The sequence below is a fragment of the Eubalaena glacialis genome, chromosome 3 (genome assembly GCF_028564815.1).
Source record: "Eubalaena glacialis isolate mEubGla1 chromosome 3, mEubGla1.1.hap2.+ XY, whole genome shotgun sequence".
In the NCBI taxonomy this organism is placed as follows: Eukaryota; Metazoa; Chordata; class Mammalia; order Artiodactyla; family Balaenidae; genus Eubalaena; species Eubalaena glacialis.
In genome coordinates this window covers 134,398,399-134,415,260 of record NC_083718.1, presented here as the reverse complement: position 1 = coordinate 134,415,260, position 16,862 = coordinate 134,398,399, and the positions used below count along the sequence as shown (strand labels likewise).

General features: G+C 35.7%; 2 protein-coding genes across 4 annotated transcripts in view; one reads left to right on the top strand and one right to left on the bottom strand.

The window, feature by feature from the left end:
- The window catches only part of LRRC40 (leucine rich repeat containing 40), a 50,439-nt gene extending 41,974 nt beyond the window's left edge, over positions 1-8,465 (bottom strand). Inside the window, exon 1 of the mRNA XM_061186457.1 lies at positions 8,315-8,465. Coding sequence (XP_061042440.1) covers positions 8,315-8,465 — 151 coding nt within the window. The remainder of the gene's footprint in view (positions 1-8,314) is intronic.
- A 126-nt stretch (positions 8,466-8,591) lies between these two features.
- Positions 8,592-16,862, top strand: part of SRSF11 (serine and arginine rich splicing factor 11) — a 45,811-nt gene continuing 37,540 nt past the window's right edge. The window contains exon 1 of one of the 3 annotated variants that reach the window (XM_061184034.1): positions 8,592-8,687. The gene's annotated coding sequence lies outside the window, so the exon portion shown is untranslated. The remainder of the gene's footprint in view (positions 8,688-16,862) is intronic. The other 2 variants (XM_061184035.1, XM_061184030.1) reach the window with 2 other exon arrangements.

Here is a 16,862-nt window from a genome sequence, read left to right as displayed (position 1 = left end):
AGTTGAAAAGATGCTCAACATCATTAATCATCAAGGAAATGTAAATAAAACCATAAGGAGATACTGTAACACAACCACAAGAATGGCTAATGTTAAATATAATGACAATACAAAGTGTTGGTAATGATGTGTGGCAACTGAATCTCTCATGTTACTAGGGACAAACAGGTTGGTGAATTCTTATAAAGTAAAATATGCACTTATTATTATATGTCCAGCGATTCCACTCTCAGGTACTTAACTCAACAGAAATGATAACATATGTCTACACAGGCTGTACTTGAAAACTCATAAGCATTTTCATTCATAATAGCCAAAAGCTAAACACAGCTCAACAGGTAAATGGATAAACAAACTGAAATACATACATACAATGGACTATTACTGTTCAACATTAAAAAGGAACTACTTATGTAAACAATATGGATGAACCTCAAAAAACATTATACTAAGCAAATCAAAAATTGCAAATGTATAATTCTATTTGAATTAAATTCTAAAAGAGGCTAATCTATATTGACAAAAAGCAGACCACTGGTTCCGGGGAGCTAGCAGTGGGGGTAGACTGACAGCAAGGGGAACTTTTCAAGTACTGGAAATCTTCTTTATCTTGATTTTGGTAGAGGTTACACAACTGTATATATTTGTCAAAACTCATTAAACTGTACACTTAAAATGAATGTACATACTGTTTCTAAATTATACCCCAATAAAGATAACTAAAGACAAAGAGTGACAATTTTTTAAATATAGATGATGTAATATATCAAGACAATCTTATGAATGCAGATGTACACATATGTATATATGTGAATGAATAAAAAAATTGAAGTGTGTATATGTGTATGTGTGTATATATATATATATATGTTTCTCACAGGGTAGATAATGCCCTTAAGCAGCACTACCCAAAAGACCTTTCTGCAATGATGGAAATATCCTGTATCTGCCCTATTCCATATGGTAGCCACTAGCTGCATATGGCCAATGAGCACTTATAATGTGGCTAAAGTGACTGAAGAACTTGATTTTTTATTTTATTTAATTTTGGTTAACTAAAATTTAAATAGCCATATGTGACTAGAGACTTCCACAATGGATGGCATGATCCTTAAACACTGAAAAAAGATTTCTTTACATGTTTTTTTGGGCAATTCATTCTTTCTTCCATTGACAACAGCTAATTACAGAAATAGGGAGTCACAAATGGGTTGACAGCAGAGAACTGTCTAATTTGAGGAAGATACTTACAAGTGGGTAGGTGAAGAAACAGAGAAGAAATAAAAAACACATCTAAAATGGTGTTTACATGGATGAATAAAAGAATGTGCAGCCAGTAAACTACAGGAGCAATAAATCATGAGATTTAAAAAATTTTTTTGACTCCTTTGGACAGTTTCATAAATATAATGATCATGCACAGTATACAATAATAACTGTTTACTTAAGGCAGAAAATCATACCCATTAAAGTCTATATCTAGTCTAGGTTGATTACCATCTTCTAAAAGATTGTAAATATATTCAACTATGATACACAGTATAGCATCATGGACATACCACTGACCAAAGAGTCAGGGACCTAAGGCTCTGGTTTAAACTGTATAACTAATCAAACTGGCCAGTAACCTAGTATCTCTGGTCCCCAGTTTCCTCGTTGATTAAATGAGAGGGCCCTACTGTCACTTAAATGCTAGAATCCAATAATAGCAGTACAAAAAGGCTTTTGCTAGGTGCAGGGTAATATTTTGATAATAGTTTATCTTACAAATGCCATTTACTAGACTGTCTACCCAATTATGAGCACTTTAAAAGAATAAACCAATAGATCAAGTCACTCTGTAAAGGATCCGGGAAAGCTCATTGATAAACATTCCAATTTTCTCCACAGTAGTTTATGTATGGCCACCAATGGCCTCATTACATTAAACAAAGAATTCCAAATTGATAAACCATAATATTATAGTGTCACTTTGAGGCTATCTTTAAAGTTTAACACACACACACACACACACACACACACACAAACACACACCCCAAAGTAAAATTAAAAAGTTATATGGAAGGCATTAACTCAGTTGCAGCTTTAGGTTGATTCAAAGGAATATATCTTTGTGGTTTAGAACACCTGAACCATTGTTATTTTAGAATGCATGAAGAGAACACTTCTTTCCTGAAGTCCAGGATACTGTAAGAAAAAAGCGAAACAATGTTAAACATATAAAAAGGAAACATGTTTACTAATCACTTTAAGAGAAAAACATGCTTGAATTTATTACATTAACTTGAGGGTACATTCAGTTTTATAGTGAAGACAAGCCTCACTGAAACTATAATTCCATTCTTCCCAGACTGTATTTTTTCTCTTCTACTCAAGAAAACATATTAAAATGCAAGTGAGTGAACATGATATTAATATAAGGGTAAGTTTAAGTTTGCACTAATTTATTAAATAAACTTTGGCATTGGCGATAACTTGGGATACACATCCCATCAGGTTAAAATATTAACATTTAGAAATATATCAACAGATCAAGAAATAGGAATGGGATTTTCAATTAACTATCAAGGTCCTTGTTTTATAATCTAAACAAGTAGACTTCCCTGGATTTCAGTATACTAAAAATTAAATGTTCACCTCAGATTTTGCCATTACATATGGATTAAGGCACTTTCCTCGTGTTTTCATTTCTAAGAACTGTTTAAGAAATAGCTTGTTTTGATGATCTACTCACCTGGAAGCATAGTTTCTTTCTGGAATTATTTGTTATAAAATCTGGATACTGTGGTTAATTCTCATTAGCTTTTTAGAATATAACAGTAAATTCCATTAAGACAATCAGGAGTCAAAATACAGAGTTAAGCTAAATAGTAAAGCAGAACATGGTTAATACAGATTTAAGGATGGTTATTTAAAATCTTAGTAAACATACGGTTTGTTACACTTTTTATCATGTCACAAAAAACTGTACAAACTGAATATGGCAAATTTTCATTACCCTAAAACAGACAACATGACATCTTGAGGCCTAGAAGCCCTAGACCTATTTACTTAATTCCACAAACAGAAACTAACCAAACTGCTCTCTTCAAGATAAGGAACGATAGCCTTACACCCATATTTCTCTTTCAAATAGTATGGTTTCCAAACTAATTTAATTGGCTTATTTAATAAATTATCCACTTACCAATGTTCCTGTCAGTTCAACAGTGTGGTTTCCTTTAGAATTTACAGCATTTGTTTGTTCCAAACACTGGCCCCTCTTACTTTCATTAAGTTTTTGATGAGTCATTCGAAAACATTCCTACACTACTGTTCTGCCACGGTCATGCAAGCACAAGGCAACAATCAATACCTCCTTTTCAATTCTACTTTCATTTTATCTGGTCCAATGAAAAAGAGCTGCAATATCTATACTGAACAAAAGATAATATATTCCCACACTGCTGCTCATAAAAAGAGCTGTCACTTAAAATTTCCAGAATATTTCTAATATTCTTCTTTGAAGTTGGTTACTATTAGTTATTTTGTTTGGGTATACCTTTCTAAGTAACTTATAGAACTGACACTCAGAATGATGACTCTAAAACTGCCAACAATATTTGGATGTTTAAATTAATCACAATATTCATAAGATAGACTATTATCTGATTATTTTAATGACTCTATTTTTCAAGTGTCCCTGAAAAATGTACAAATAGAAGTCAAAAAAGCAGAACTCAGTACAATTCCAAATTTGTTAAAAATAAAAAACAGAAAGTAAATTAAATATACATATTCACACACACACACACACACACACACAAACTATAAAAGGAAAACCTCTAAAATATCAACAATGATAACCGAAGACGGTTATTTTCATTTTTTATGCTTTATATAGATTCTACTTTTTCTATAGTAGACATATTGGTTATATAAAGAGGAAAATAATAAATAGTATTTTTACAAAAAAACTAGGACCTAGTTCTTTCGCAAAGGAACTAGAAAAGAAAGTGTATTTAAAAACCCTCAAGAGTCGACAGATTTCAGTTACCGGTAAATATTTATCTGCACTGTACGGGTACCAGTTAACAACCCCATCTAGTTAATAAAATGCCTCACAGCTCTTAGAAGTGACCGCATTAAGAAGAATCCATTCCAGGAGGCCACCATTTAAGAACAAGAATCAATAGAATTTTTGGGGGGAGGGATAAATTGGAAGATTGGGATTGACATATACACACTACTGTATATAAAATAGATAACTAAATAATAAGGACCTACTGTATAGCACAGGGAACTCCACTCAGTACTCTGTAATAGCTTATATGGGAAAAGGATCTAAAAAAGAGTGGATATATGTATATGTATAAGAGATTCACTTTGCTGTACACCTGAAACTAACACAACATTGTAAATCAACTATACTCCAATAAAAATTAAAAAAAAAATTAAACCAAAATAAAACAAGAAAAAAGTAACAAAATGGAAAGAATGAAAATAAAATAATATAGATTTAAACTCAAATGTATCAATAATTATATTAAATGTAAACAGATTAAATGCTGTGATTAAAGAAAAAAAGATTATAGCAACCATGCTACAGGAAGGGCTGAATTACCTTTCCATTCTTACAACAGAAAATGATACTGCAAAACCACTGTCATATGAAGAAGTGACTAAAGAATTTGATGTCAAAAATGTAGGAAAGAAAGCATTATAGAAATCATGCACTGTATATAGCTGTTAGGTAGTTAGTAAAAAAAATATATATTGTTATCTTTCTGAAAATTGGAATGTTTTTGGTATTTGTTAGCTTTAAATTTTTTGTTAGCTTTAAATTTTTAAAAAATGTATTATGATTCCTTTCAAAATAAAAATCCACATTTGCTCTTAAAAAAAAGAATCAACAGAATTTTAACTCCTTTTTGTTATATACACCAAAATTAAAGGCTAGGTTCTATTTTTCCAATTTAGAAACACTGGACCTGACTGCACTTTACAAATACATTTATATAATCACATAAATATAAAGGAGGAAAGAAAGACCTGGAGTATACAGTCTGCCCTCTGTATCCTTGGGTTCCGCATCTGCATATTCAACCAACTGCAGATCAAAAATATTCAGGGAAAAAAAAATTCCAGAAAGTTCCAAAAAGCAAAACAAAGGCCCTCCTAGGTTTTTACCCAAATGAATTGAAAACTTATGTCCACACAAAAACCTGAACACAAACAGCAGCTTCATTCATAGTTGCCAAAAACTGGAAGCAACCAAAATGTCCTTCGAAAGGTGAATGGATAAACAAAATGGTACATCCGTACCATAGAATATCATTCAGTGTTAAATGAAATGAGCTATCAAGCCATGGAAAGACATGGAGGAACCTTAAACACACATTACTTAGTGAAAAAGGGCAGTCTGAAAAAGCTACATACTGTATGATTCCAATTATATGACATGTTGGAAAAGGCAAAACCATAGAAAGAGTAAAAAGATGAGTGGCTGGGACTTCCCTGGTGGCGCAGTGGTTAAGAATCCGCCTGCCAACGGAGGGGACACGGGTTCGAGCCCTGGCCCAGGAAGATCCCACATGCCGCAGAGCAACTAAGCCCATGTGCCACAACTGAGCCTCAGCTCTAGAGCCTGCAAGCCACAACTACTGAAGCCCGCGCACCTAGAGCCTGTGCTCCGCAACAAGAGAAGCCACCGCAATCAGAAGCCCTCACACCACAACGAAGAGTAGCCCCCGCTCTCCACAACTAGAGAAAGCCCGCGCGCAGCATCAAAGACCCAACACAGCCAAAAATAAATAAATAAATAAATTTATTAAAAAAAAAAAAAGATGAGTGGCTGCCAGGGCTTCTGGAGAAGCAGGGTAAGGAATAAATAGGTAGGGCTCAGGTGATTTTTAGGGCAGTGAAAATATTCTATATGATACTGGAATGGTAGATACATGACATCATGCATTTGTCAAAACTCATAGAACTGTATAAGACTAAGAGTGAACAGTAATGTAAATAATGGACTTTAATTAATAATGATATATCAATATTGGCTGATCAATTGTGACAAATGTACCACATAATGCAAGATGTTAATAATAGGGGAAACTATGAGCTGGGGAGAGAGGGTGTATGAGAACTCTCTGTGCTGTCTGTTCAACTTTCTGGAATCCTAAAACTGTTCTAAAAAAACCTTAAAGTATGGTTGTTGGGGGGAAAACGATTTGCTATTGTTGTTGTTGTTAAAGTATAGGATTCCAAAAAGAGACAGGAGGCTTTACTGTAGACACTTAGGGGCAAGATTTCAAAAGACTTTTTTTGTTTGTTGTACTAAGAACTTTATGCTGAATCTTGTGGGCTACTGGGAGTCATTAAATGTGAATGACATAGTAAGATCTTTGTTTTGGAAAGATAATTCTTGGTAATGACACTGATTTAGAGGGTGAGATTTAAGACAAGAAATTCAGGAAACCACTTAGGAGGCTATTGGAATAATAATAGCAATGGCCATTTTTTACCATGTACTTTTTATGTACCAGGCCTTTTGTGTGTATTATCTCATTTAAACCTTAGTAGGTCCTATTCCTACTATCACATTATAAACGAGAAAATAAAACACAGGGAGATTAAGCATCTCAAAATTACCTGAGCAAAGATATGGAGATAAGAAGTATGGCCCCATACTGGACTACAAATAGTTCAGAATTACAGCAGTTTGGATATCAAAGGCTGAGAGACAAGAGGTGAAGTTGAAGGCTACAACTAGATAAAGAAACACCTTTTATATTATGATAACAAGAATTCCTTTTTTATATATAAGCTATAGATACCATGTGCCTCTCCCATTTACATCCTTTGTCTCCTATGAAATATTGTACCTTCAACATAATTTGCTGAGTACCTAGTATGTGCCAGATATTATGTTAGGCTCTGTTTATACAATAATGACCTAAACAGCCCTGATCCATGTCATCGTGAAGCTAGGAGTCAAAATTCATTTGCTCCCTGAAACTTTAATAGACTAAACCATCTGGATCCAATCAATAAGTACATTCCAGCACACACTTAGTATTTGGGAGTACTCATTCATTTACTTATTCCTTCCACAAATGTTTAATAAGAATCTACTATGTACTAAGCACTATTCTGAGTGCTAGGGACACAACAATTCATAAAACAAAGCTTCTTGACCACCTACAACTAATACTCTAGTGGAGAAGAGAAGACAATAAACAAATAAATACATAATATAAATTCTGATAGTAATAAATGCTATTAAAAAAACAGAGAATACATGTTAGCAATGGTATTTAGATAGGGTAGTTAGGAAGGGCCTATCTGAGCAGAGTCCTACAGGAAGCAGAGTGAACCCTAGTCAGGTATCACGTAGAAAGTTCCAGGCTTTGGAAAAAGCAAGTGTATATGCACATCTGTAGTTTTAGAATACTAATGTCCCCATTGATTAAAAGCTTTTCTAGGTAGAGCAGAGATTTTGTCATATACCCTTTCATTCATTCAGCAAGTATTTGTTTGCATGGTCAACTCTATACATGGCACAATAAAAAACGCAGTCATTACAAGGAAATGGAAGCTTTTAATCCCAAGTAGCCTTAAACCTAAATATAAGTAGAGGAAAACAGGAGGAATGCCATAATCTCTCTCTCCCCACTTCCCACTCCCTCCCGTATACAACAGAAAATCAGAAGAGCATCTGGCTATTATTCATTCATGGTGTTCAGATTTGTGCTTTTTATCTTTACTAGATTTTCAGCATAGCCCCAAATTCACTCTGTATGGCATCCATCTTGATCTTCAATTTAGGATTATGTTCATTATTCCTTGTATTTAGGATTCTGTCCAGTTGCACACAGAAAAGGGTCTTGATAGAGAACAGTGGCATTCACTCTAAGTTCACAAAGGAGCAAATAAAATACAGAATTTTAGCGCTGATAACTGCCCTAAGTGATTAAGTTAAGAGGAGGAACAGAGGGCCAAAGAAACAAAGCATGTGCCCATCACTTGATAGCTAATTTAGTCAAACATTATGTTGTTTATTCCATAGAATGTAGGAATCCCAGAAAGCGCCCCGTTTAAATTTTGACCGTATTCCCAGCACATTCCCTGCACCAGACATTCCTGGAGCGAAAGGAGGAACCGAACGAGCTGACCGAACCAGTGGAAATGTTATGAGTGCCTGAATTCGAGCACCGGTATCCTGGCTAGGAGCCTGGGCCAAAGGCGGCCAAACCCAGGCCAGAGGAAAGGGAGGCTACGTGGGGCAAGTGCTTTCTGCCAGGTCGCACAATCGGGTCGTACTTCTGGATCTTACCTTCACTGAGGTTGCGGCCCGACAGGTTTAACTGCCCGCTCTTCCTCGCCGCCTTTAATAGCCCCTGGGGTACGGAGGCATCGCGGTCTCTCCTCTCAGCTTGGAACCCCGCTCGGGGATCCCGCCCAGCTACTCCCTTCAGCCGCGACATGTTCAAACCCGGCTGTTCAGAAGCAGAGCCCCGTCAGTGACGCTTAAAGGTGGCGCCGCGGAGCCGCCCAGCCCCTGTCGGGAGCGCGCGCTCCGTGCGCCGGGCCTTCGCTTTCGGCGGCGCGGCTCGGCTGTCGTCACCGCCAGCGTCTGGGGCAGGAGGACCGAGGGGCCCTTCCTGTTGCCGGTGCCGGCCTTGTGTCTTGGAAATTACTTCGCTCAAGTAAGTGCGTTTAACGGGCTGAAGAGGGGGTTTGCATTTATTGTGGGCACTATTACTGCGACTCCAACCTTCTCTTCTGTGCTCCCGCCGCGGCGAGGGTGGCAAGAAAGGATAACCTTCTCTGCTCCCCTCGCCTGGCCGGAACGTGGGCCTTGACTAAAACTTGAGACCTGGGCGCGGTCTGCAGCCTCTCTGGACCCCTGCCTGTTTGTCGCTTTTGGTGCTGGCGCCAGACCTCCGTTCCGCGTAGGAAGTAAAACCAATTTCTGTTCTTCGGGCCTATACTCCGGCTCCTAGCCTTAGTGTACCTCGACTGTTGTTGCACGGAATTTGTAGCCCAACATAGGAGGTAGTGTGAAATGGAAGGGTTGGCAACAGAGAAGGAGACAAAAAAAAGAAAAGAAAAAAAAAAAAAGCTTCATAATGAATGTTCTCTCTACCGGACTGTTTAGGGAAGCCAAGTGGAAGCGCAAGCTTGAGTGTAGCGAGAAAAGCTTGGATTTCGGAGCCCGAGAGCTACGAGTTCGAATCCCAGCTCCTTCTGTAGCTTACAAACTGTGTAACTTTAGGCAGTTTACTTGACAGCTTTTAAAGCTCACTCCTTTTTCATTAATTTAGGGTTAATCATTCCTCTCTCATTCGGTTTTTTTTAAATAATTAAGCGAAGATAAAGTTTTAAATATTGAGAGCTTGGTGAGGAAACGGATTCCATCCAGTTCAGAACGGAGGATGAAAGTTTTGTGCAGTAAGTCGCATATCTTGGACAGTTAGTTTCTGCCTGAAATATACAGCTTTAGTGAGTCATTCAATAAGTAATTAATAACTCATCCTCTTTAGTATTGTCCTGGGTGCTACACTTTTCTTTTGCCCAAAGTAATTTTGTTTTAAAAGCATACACCGGGAGATATCCTTTTAACCCCCCCATCAGCTCGGCTGTGGATCATTAGGATAATTAAAAGGTAATATGACGGCCCGCTAACAAATTCTGCAGCGCACACGGTTTTGCCTGAGTCCACGTTCTTGCCAACCGTAAAATTAGGTTTCTAAATCCCCACCCCCTCGATTATTTTTCTTCTTAATTCTCTGGAGTCCTTTGCATTGAAAGTGAACAGCAGAAAACTACCAGTAATTACACTATCAAACAAGCTAAGAGTGGGTTTTAAAGCAAGGAACATAGCAGTTTTTGCAAGGTCGCTAATAAACACCCCCCCCACCCAAGTTTGTCTTGACAATAATCATTATAGTTACCTTATTGGGCCCTAAGTATCAGGCTCAGTGCTGATAATACCTCTTTTACTATCTCTTATTTAGCACAAGGATCAGTTTTACAGGTGAAGAAATTGAGGCTAAAAAGGATTAAGAAACTTGCCAAAGGTCATAAGTTTCTATAAGTGGTACGACCAGGCCTTTGAACCTAGATCTCTCTCTCTCTAAAACCTTTCTTGTTAATCATTATGATTTGCCTAGTGGCTTTTATTTCACCATTTTCAACTTCTGTCTTCGAACCATTTTTAGGGAGACTTCAGTTATGTTTTAGAAGGTAATTATTTATTAGAGAAAACCCTTTTTCTCTTTTGTAGGATGTAGCAGCCTACCTTTGGAGGATTTAGTCAAGTATAAAATTTTACAGTAGCCACCTCTCCCCCTACAATAGATTCTTCTTTCAATTTTTTTTTTAATTATAGGAAAGATACAGTTTTTTGATTTATTGTGCTTCTACTTGAAGTTAAACATTTCATTATTGACATTTATAGTATTATGTTGAAACATTGTTGCATTTTATATAAGAGAAGCATATCCTGATTAATGGCAGAGTAATTCTGAAAAATCCAAGTGACTGCACGCTTGTGGTAAACTTCGATAGATACAAACTGACATGTATAAAAATTTTACAAGTATATATCTGTAGTACACCGCGTATTGTACCTCTGTAGCAAATGCAGATTGAACAAGTGAGGGTGAAAATTATTACCTCATGCAATCAGGAAAAGCATGTTTCATCTCAAACTGATACAAACTGAAAGCTTATCAGCTTAATTGAGGTTCTTTATGAGAAAGTGTAGTTATATATAGTTATATTCGTGGGAATTAACACTGTATATTCATTGTATTACTTTCGAAAGAATGCATTAAAGCAAAAAATCCGAACCTTTTTCAACATGAGCATTGAAGCTAAAGTATTTGCTTTTTAAAACAAAAAGATGGATTATTAAAATAATATGAAACGGATATCTCCTGTGTAGGGGCTGGAGACTACTGCATAGCTGCCATTTGTAACAGAATTTGCCTAGCTACTGTTTATTATATTCATTTTATTAAAGTATGGAAGGTTTCACTCTTCTAGCTTTGCTAAATGAAAACAAAGTGAAGAAACCAAAAATATATTGACTCTAAGAATTGTATCAGCCAAAGAATGCTGTTCTGTTTCATAATGGGAAGTATGACTTATCAAAGTAAGACAGAGCAGCTTATCACCACCATTAAAATTTAATAAGGCATTTTAAAACATGGCTGTGTTATTCTTATGAACATTGCTACATGTTAAATATTTTCAAAGTTGAAAGCTACAGTTGGTAAGATGAATTTATTGTGGCAAAGGAAAATGGCATGAATTTGTGCAAATTTTTGAGCACAATTTTTTTTAAGGTCATCAGGAGCAAAGTGAATTTGATTGCAGACATCTCTAGGAAGTTTTCTTTTTCTGTAAAATAGGAGATTTAGATTTAGCCTATACTGAATCAGTATAATGTTCACCTTTCAGAACATTGCCTTATCTGTGAGAACTGCTGTTTTATGCTAACGTTATTTATTGAGAGAACATTCTACTTTTTAACACTGTCATTGACTGGAGCTGTTGGACCTAACATGTATTGCTTATTAAGTATTCTTTGAGTTGAATTTTTTATTCTCATATGCTTATTATTCAAAGTTTTCTTTCTATGTTTGTCCTTAGTCTATAAATAAGTTGGTTTGAATTATCAAAATCGAGAGCAAAATTATATTGCACATGGACTCCTCGTGTTTTAAATATTCAACTTTAATGGTGCTTGTTACACATCTTTAGTTTCCTTTGAAAATTGCATTTTGCCCATTTGTTTTCCATTTAGGCTTATAACTGCCAACTTAAAAGTAGTCAGTAGAAAACATGCTGTTTCCTTGAAGGTAGTACATATTTTGTATATTTATTCATAGTTTCAAATGTGGCTTTGAATTGTATTTTGTTGTCATTGGAGCTTTGTGTGGTAATTTTTTCTGGAGACAGTGCATTTTATTTTAGATTATTTATTTGTGCATCCTTTGTATGTTCCCTGTGCTTCCCTTTCTTATTTTTGAATCAGGAAGCAGTGAGCTTGCTCTAGGAGGTTTAATATTTGATATAAATGTTGTCTTCTATTTCTCTCTACTTTCAGTGTAAAAGAATTACAGTCCACTAGCTTTAGGAAAATATTTTTACTTTCCTCTTATAAAAAGGTTTTTACATTGCTAATGTTTTTCACATGAAGTGGAAGAAGTAGGTTTTTTTTGTTTGTTGTTTTATCTGAATTACTTTGTTTTTTTTGTTTGTTTATAGTTTGTTTAAAAAAAAGAAGCTAGAACACAGGTGGTGGTTGTAAAGCAGTCGCTTATGTCACTAAATAAAAAGCACTTATGGTATTATTTCTTTTTCTAAAATCAGCTGAAAATATTTCCCATTATCCCTAGTGATTCTTACTCCTAACATTTAATAGCTGTTTTCTTGATCGTTTTTCCAAGATTAATGTGTTGTGTGATTTCAAGTCTTAATTTTAACATCAATTGTATAGGTTTTATGAATTTGTTTAAAGTAGTAAAGTAATACAGAGATAAAATTAGGGCACCAAATCTGAGAATGTACTTCATAATACTATTCTTTCTTTGTGTTAACAGATACAAAACCACTGTCAAATAAATCTGTTTAAAGAAAAATCATTTTAATTAAAATCCACTATTTTAAAATTTGACTTTATATCACCCCTGCCAACATTTTTATTCTATTGGATTTGGCTTGCCACTCCATTTGCTCAATACTTCAAAAAGAGACATTAAATAATTATACATGGTAAATGTTCTATATAAGCAAACGTCCCCAACAGTTTTAATGAGACAAGATATGGCCCCTGAGACTTTATTCTTAGTACCAACTGAAGTTGATACGGGGGGAATAGTAATAATTTGATAGTTTGTTGACATTCACAATTGATTTTTATTTAAAAATTTGATTGTTAAATTTGGAGGTGGAGTATTTATACTCACAATTGCAATTAAGAAAAATGTTAGCTTAACTTTCAAAATACCTTCAAGAGTGTCCACTACTTTTTTTCTACATCATTTTTTTTTCCATCCTTTAAAATATCACAGTTACATATACTTAAGTGATTTGAATGGTACTGTTATTGGGGGGGTTGAAATACTAGTGAACGTTTAAATACTTGGTCTCCACAGTGCAAATCTGTGAACCCAGAGCTTTTGCTCTTCATCTTTGTAGAGATACATGTTTTGCACTCATCACTAAATTTATCTGCCATTAATAAAGCTTTGATTTTTTTCCATTATAGAGCTGCTGACCTTTTTGCTTCTCTTTTGATTCCTCGTTTCCTAAAAAGTTATCTTTCCACAATCTCTTCCTTCCTTCACAATAATTATTTGATCAATGTCTCCACATGCTTTAGACTTCAACATGAGCTAATTGTGGCTTGAAACTAACTGCAGTTCATAGTTAAAAGTGGCTGAGATGGAAATTGAAGGAAAAAAGCATTGTGGCCTTTCACTTTAGCGTGTATCAAAAATTCATACTGTTTTGTGTATTTACTAATATTTTGCTTTTTTTTTTTTTAATTGGTGCTTTGGTTATTTGATAGTCTGTTGCTCTGACCCATGTCACAGTACTTTTAAGATTGATCAAGCATATGTGGAGTTGTTTGTCTTTTGAAAATTAGAATAGCAATCTTGCTCTAAAAATATGGAAAAGTAATTGAAGCCTTCCTAGAAAGAGTTTTCCATGAAGCATTTGTGTTTTATCAAAAAAATGTTTTGTTTAGCTGTCATCTATCTACACATGCTATTGGTAAAGTGCTGCTTTAGGAACAAAATGAATATGAAAATCTGAAATCTGTCATCATGTTTCCATTGCAGCAGCCTCTTAAAGGAGAAGGAGCATCTAATAATAGTATACCTCACATGTTTACTACCACTTACGAAGTATTTTCACATTGACAGTAATGCTCTAAGGTTAGACCAGAAGTATCATTGTTATTACTCATCTGTTGAAGAGAAGAGCAAGTGGAACACAGACTTTCTTGTAATGGTATATATACCATTTGTTGAATACCTATGTCCTGGGCACTGTGCTAGGTGTTTCATATCCATAATATTTCTAATCTTAAACACTTTAAGTGGTATCATTATCTCCATTTTTCACATAAGGAAATTGAGGCTCACATTGCCTATTACAGTAGTTGAGAACATGCATAGGGGAATGGGAATGAGGGACTTCTACTTTTTTACACTCATATAGTTTTAATATTTTACATTTTGCATTTATTATTTTATAATCTTTTTTAAAAAAATATGCCACCAAAAGCCTATATTAAAATGTGAGATCTTAAGTAAGAAACTCCTCTCACTATATAAATTAACTCTTTTGATTCATATCTTTCATGTAAATGATGAAGTAGTAATAGTCCAAGATACTAGCCTAAAATAGAGTGATGGTATAAAATGGAACACAGTTGAGGTAAACATTTTTCAAACTGAACGTTTTTAAATTGTAGATTAGGGATAATAATAGTAGTTGATATTTATGTTTTCTAAGCAATTGTATTCTCACTTCATCCAAAAAACAACCCAGTGAGTTGGACATTATTATTATCCTCATTGTTCAAATGAGGAAATTGAAGCACAAAGGAATGAGCCAAAGATTGCAAATACCTTAATTGGTGGCAGAGCCCCTTTGGTTTGACTCTAGGCCTGCATTCTTAATCACTGTAGCACCTTTCAAGTGTTGTGAGGATTAAAGCACATTTTAAAAGCATTCAGTTAATGCAGATCCTCAAATTACTGAGTTGAGTACACTTTCGGTTTTATCAGTTTCATAAGACTCTTTAGAAATAATTTTCCTTCATGATGAGAAAGTTAATTTTATAGCGTAAGGGGAAAAAGAGCTCAAATTGTGCAGATGTCTAATTCCTTGATCAGGCAAAACTCTTTAGTATTAAAATGCTTGAAGCTATTTACTTAGAATAAAGATACATGTAAGTACTGGATTTTTTTTCACTTTTTTTTTTTTTTAAGATTATGATGCAGTCCCTGAAATGGCCTTTTCTCAGTTGAGACTAAAAAAATCTCATATAACATAGAGGATAGCAGTGAGTAGTCAGTACCTGGAGCTTTCCCCTCCAGATATTTCTGTTGACCCTATTCATTCCAAACGCCAATAAATCTGTTACAAATAAATTGATTGTGATTGTATGGACCACAGCTGAGAGTACTGTGCATCTGGCTATAGGCAACAGTATCCTAATGCCCTAACTCCTTTTCTCTCTATGTTAATCATAAAAACAAACTTTGAAAAATGAAATGAAAAATACAGATTTTTGCCTACAGTTTCAAGGTGTTCACAGACCCTATGCTGTCAATTTTAAAATGCAGATATAGAATCTCTGCTATTGACAGACAATATAAGTTAACAAAACAAGTATTTGGAAGTAAGTAGACTTTTTCTGTTCTGGTGTGTGTCTGTCCATCCATCTGTCCATCAGCCCCCTAATGCTAACTTATCCTTTAGTCTCTCCCCTTCATTTTAGATGGAGCAGAAAAGGGAGTGTGGGATTTACAATTATGATTTTAAAATAGATACTAATCATTATAGAATCATCTAATTAATAGAATTAGAAATAGAAGAGAAATACAATTATCTAATTTGTAGAAGAAGAAAAACAAAACAGATCTGCAGGTAAGTTTGTTTTTTTTTAAGTTATGGTTTGTAAGCAGCAATTTATTTCCCATGTTTTTCTTACTGCTTTCTATAGCTCTGGGGGGAAAATGTATAGCCAAATACTTTGAGAGTTTCTCAACCAAACTTCCTTGTAAATCTAACAAATGCATTCCTGCCTTCATTCACCAAGCCTTTGTTGAGTAGATTGTGTTAAAGCTTCTAGCACACAGATGATACTCAGTAAGTTTTTGTCAAATGCTTACTTTGTTCCAGTAAAATATTGTTGGATATCAGAAACACAGAGATGAATACATTGCCTTCCCTGTCCTCAAAAAGTATATTTGGTAGAGGGAAAGAGCTGCTTAACAACTAATTTGGTAAAAGACCTGTTGCTTGTGCAGATTTGCAAAATTGTGTCAATTTACGGCAGCGGTCCCCAACCTTTTTGGTATCAGGGACCGGTTTCATGGAAGACAGTTTTTCCACAGACTGGCGGGGGGGGGGGGGGGGAGCGGGGGGGGAGGGGTGGTTTCAGGATGATTCAAGCACATTACATTTATTGTGCACTTTATTTCTATTATTATTACATTGTAATATATAAGGAAATAATTATACAACTCACCATAATGCAGAATCAGTGGGACCCCTGAGCTTGTTTTCCTGCAACTAGGTGGTCCCATCTGGGGGTGATGGGAGACAGTGACACCTGAAGTATGTTGCTTATGTCCAGTCTACTCTGTAAGATGCAGCTTAATTGTCACTTGCCACTCACTGATAGGTTTTGATATGAGTCTGCAAGCAATTGACTTATTATGGTCTCTGTGCAGTCAAACCTCTCTGCTAATGATAATCTGTATTTGCAGCCACTCCCCAGCGCTAGCATCACTGCCTCAGCTCCACCTCAGATCATCAGGCATTAGATCCTCATAAGGAACACGCAACCTAGATCCTTCGCATGTGCAGTTCACAGTAGGGTTTGCACTCCTATGAGAATCTAATGCCGTTGCTGATCTGACAGGAGGCGGAGCTCAGGTGGTAATGCGAACAATGGGGAGCGGCTGTAAGTACAGATGAAGCTTCGCTCCCTTGCCCACTGCTCACCTCCTGCTGTGCAGCCCAGTTCCTAACAGGCCACGGACCCATAGCGGTCGTGGCCTGGGGATTGGGGACCCCTGATTTAGAGGACTCTACAATCTTTTCCAATAGTGTGAACAAAGGTGGCT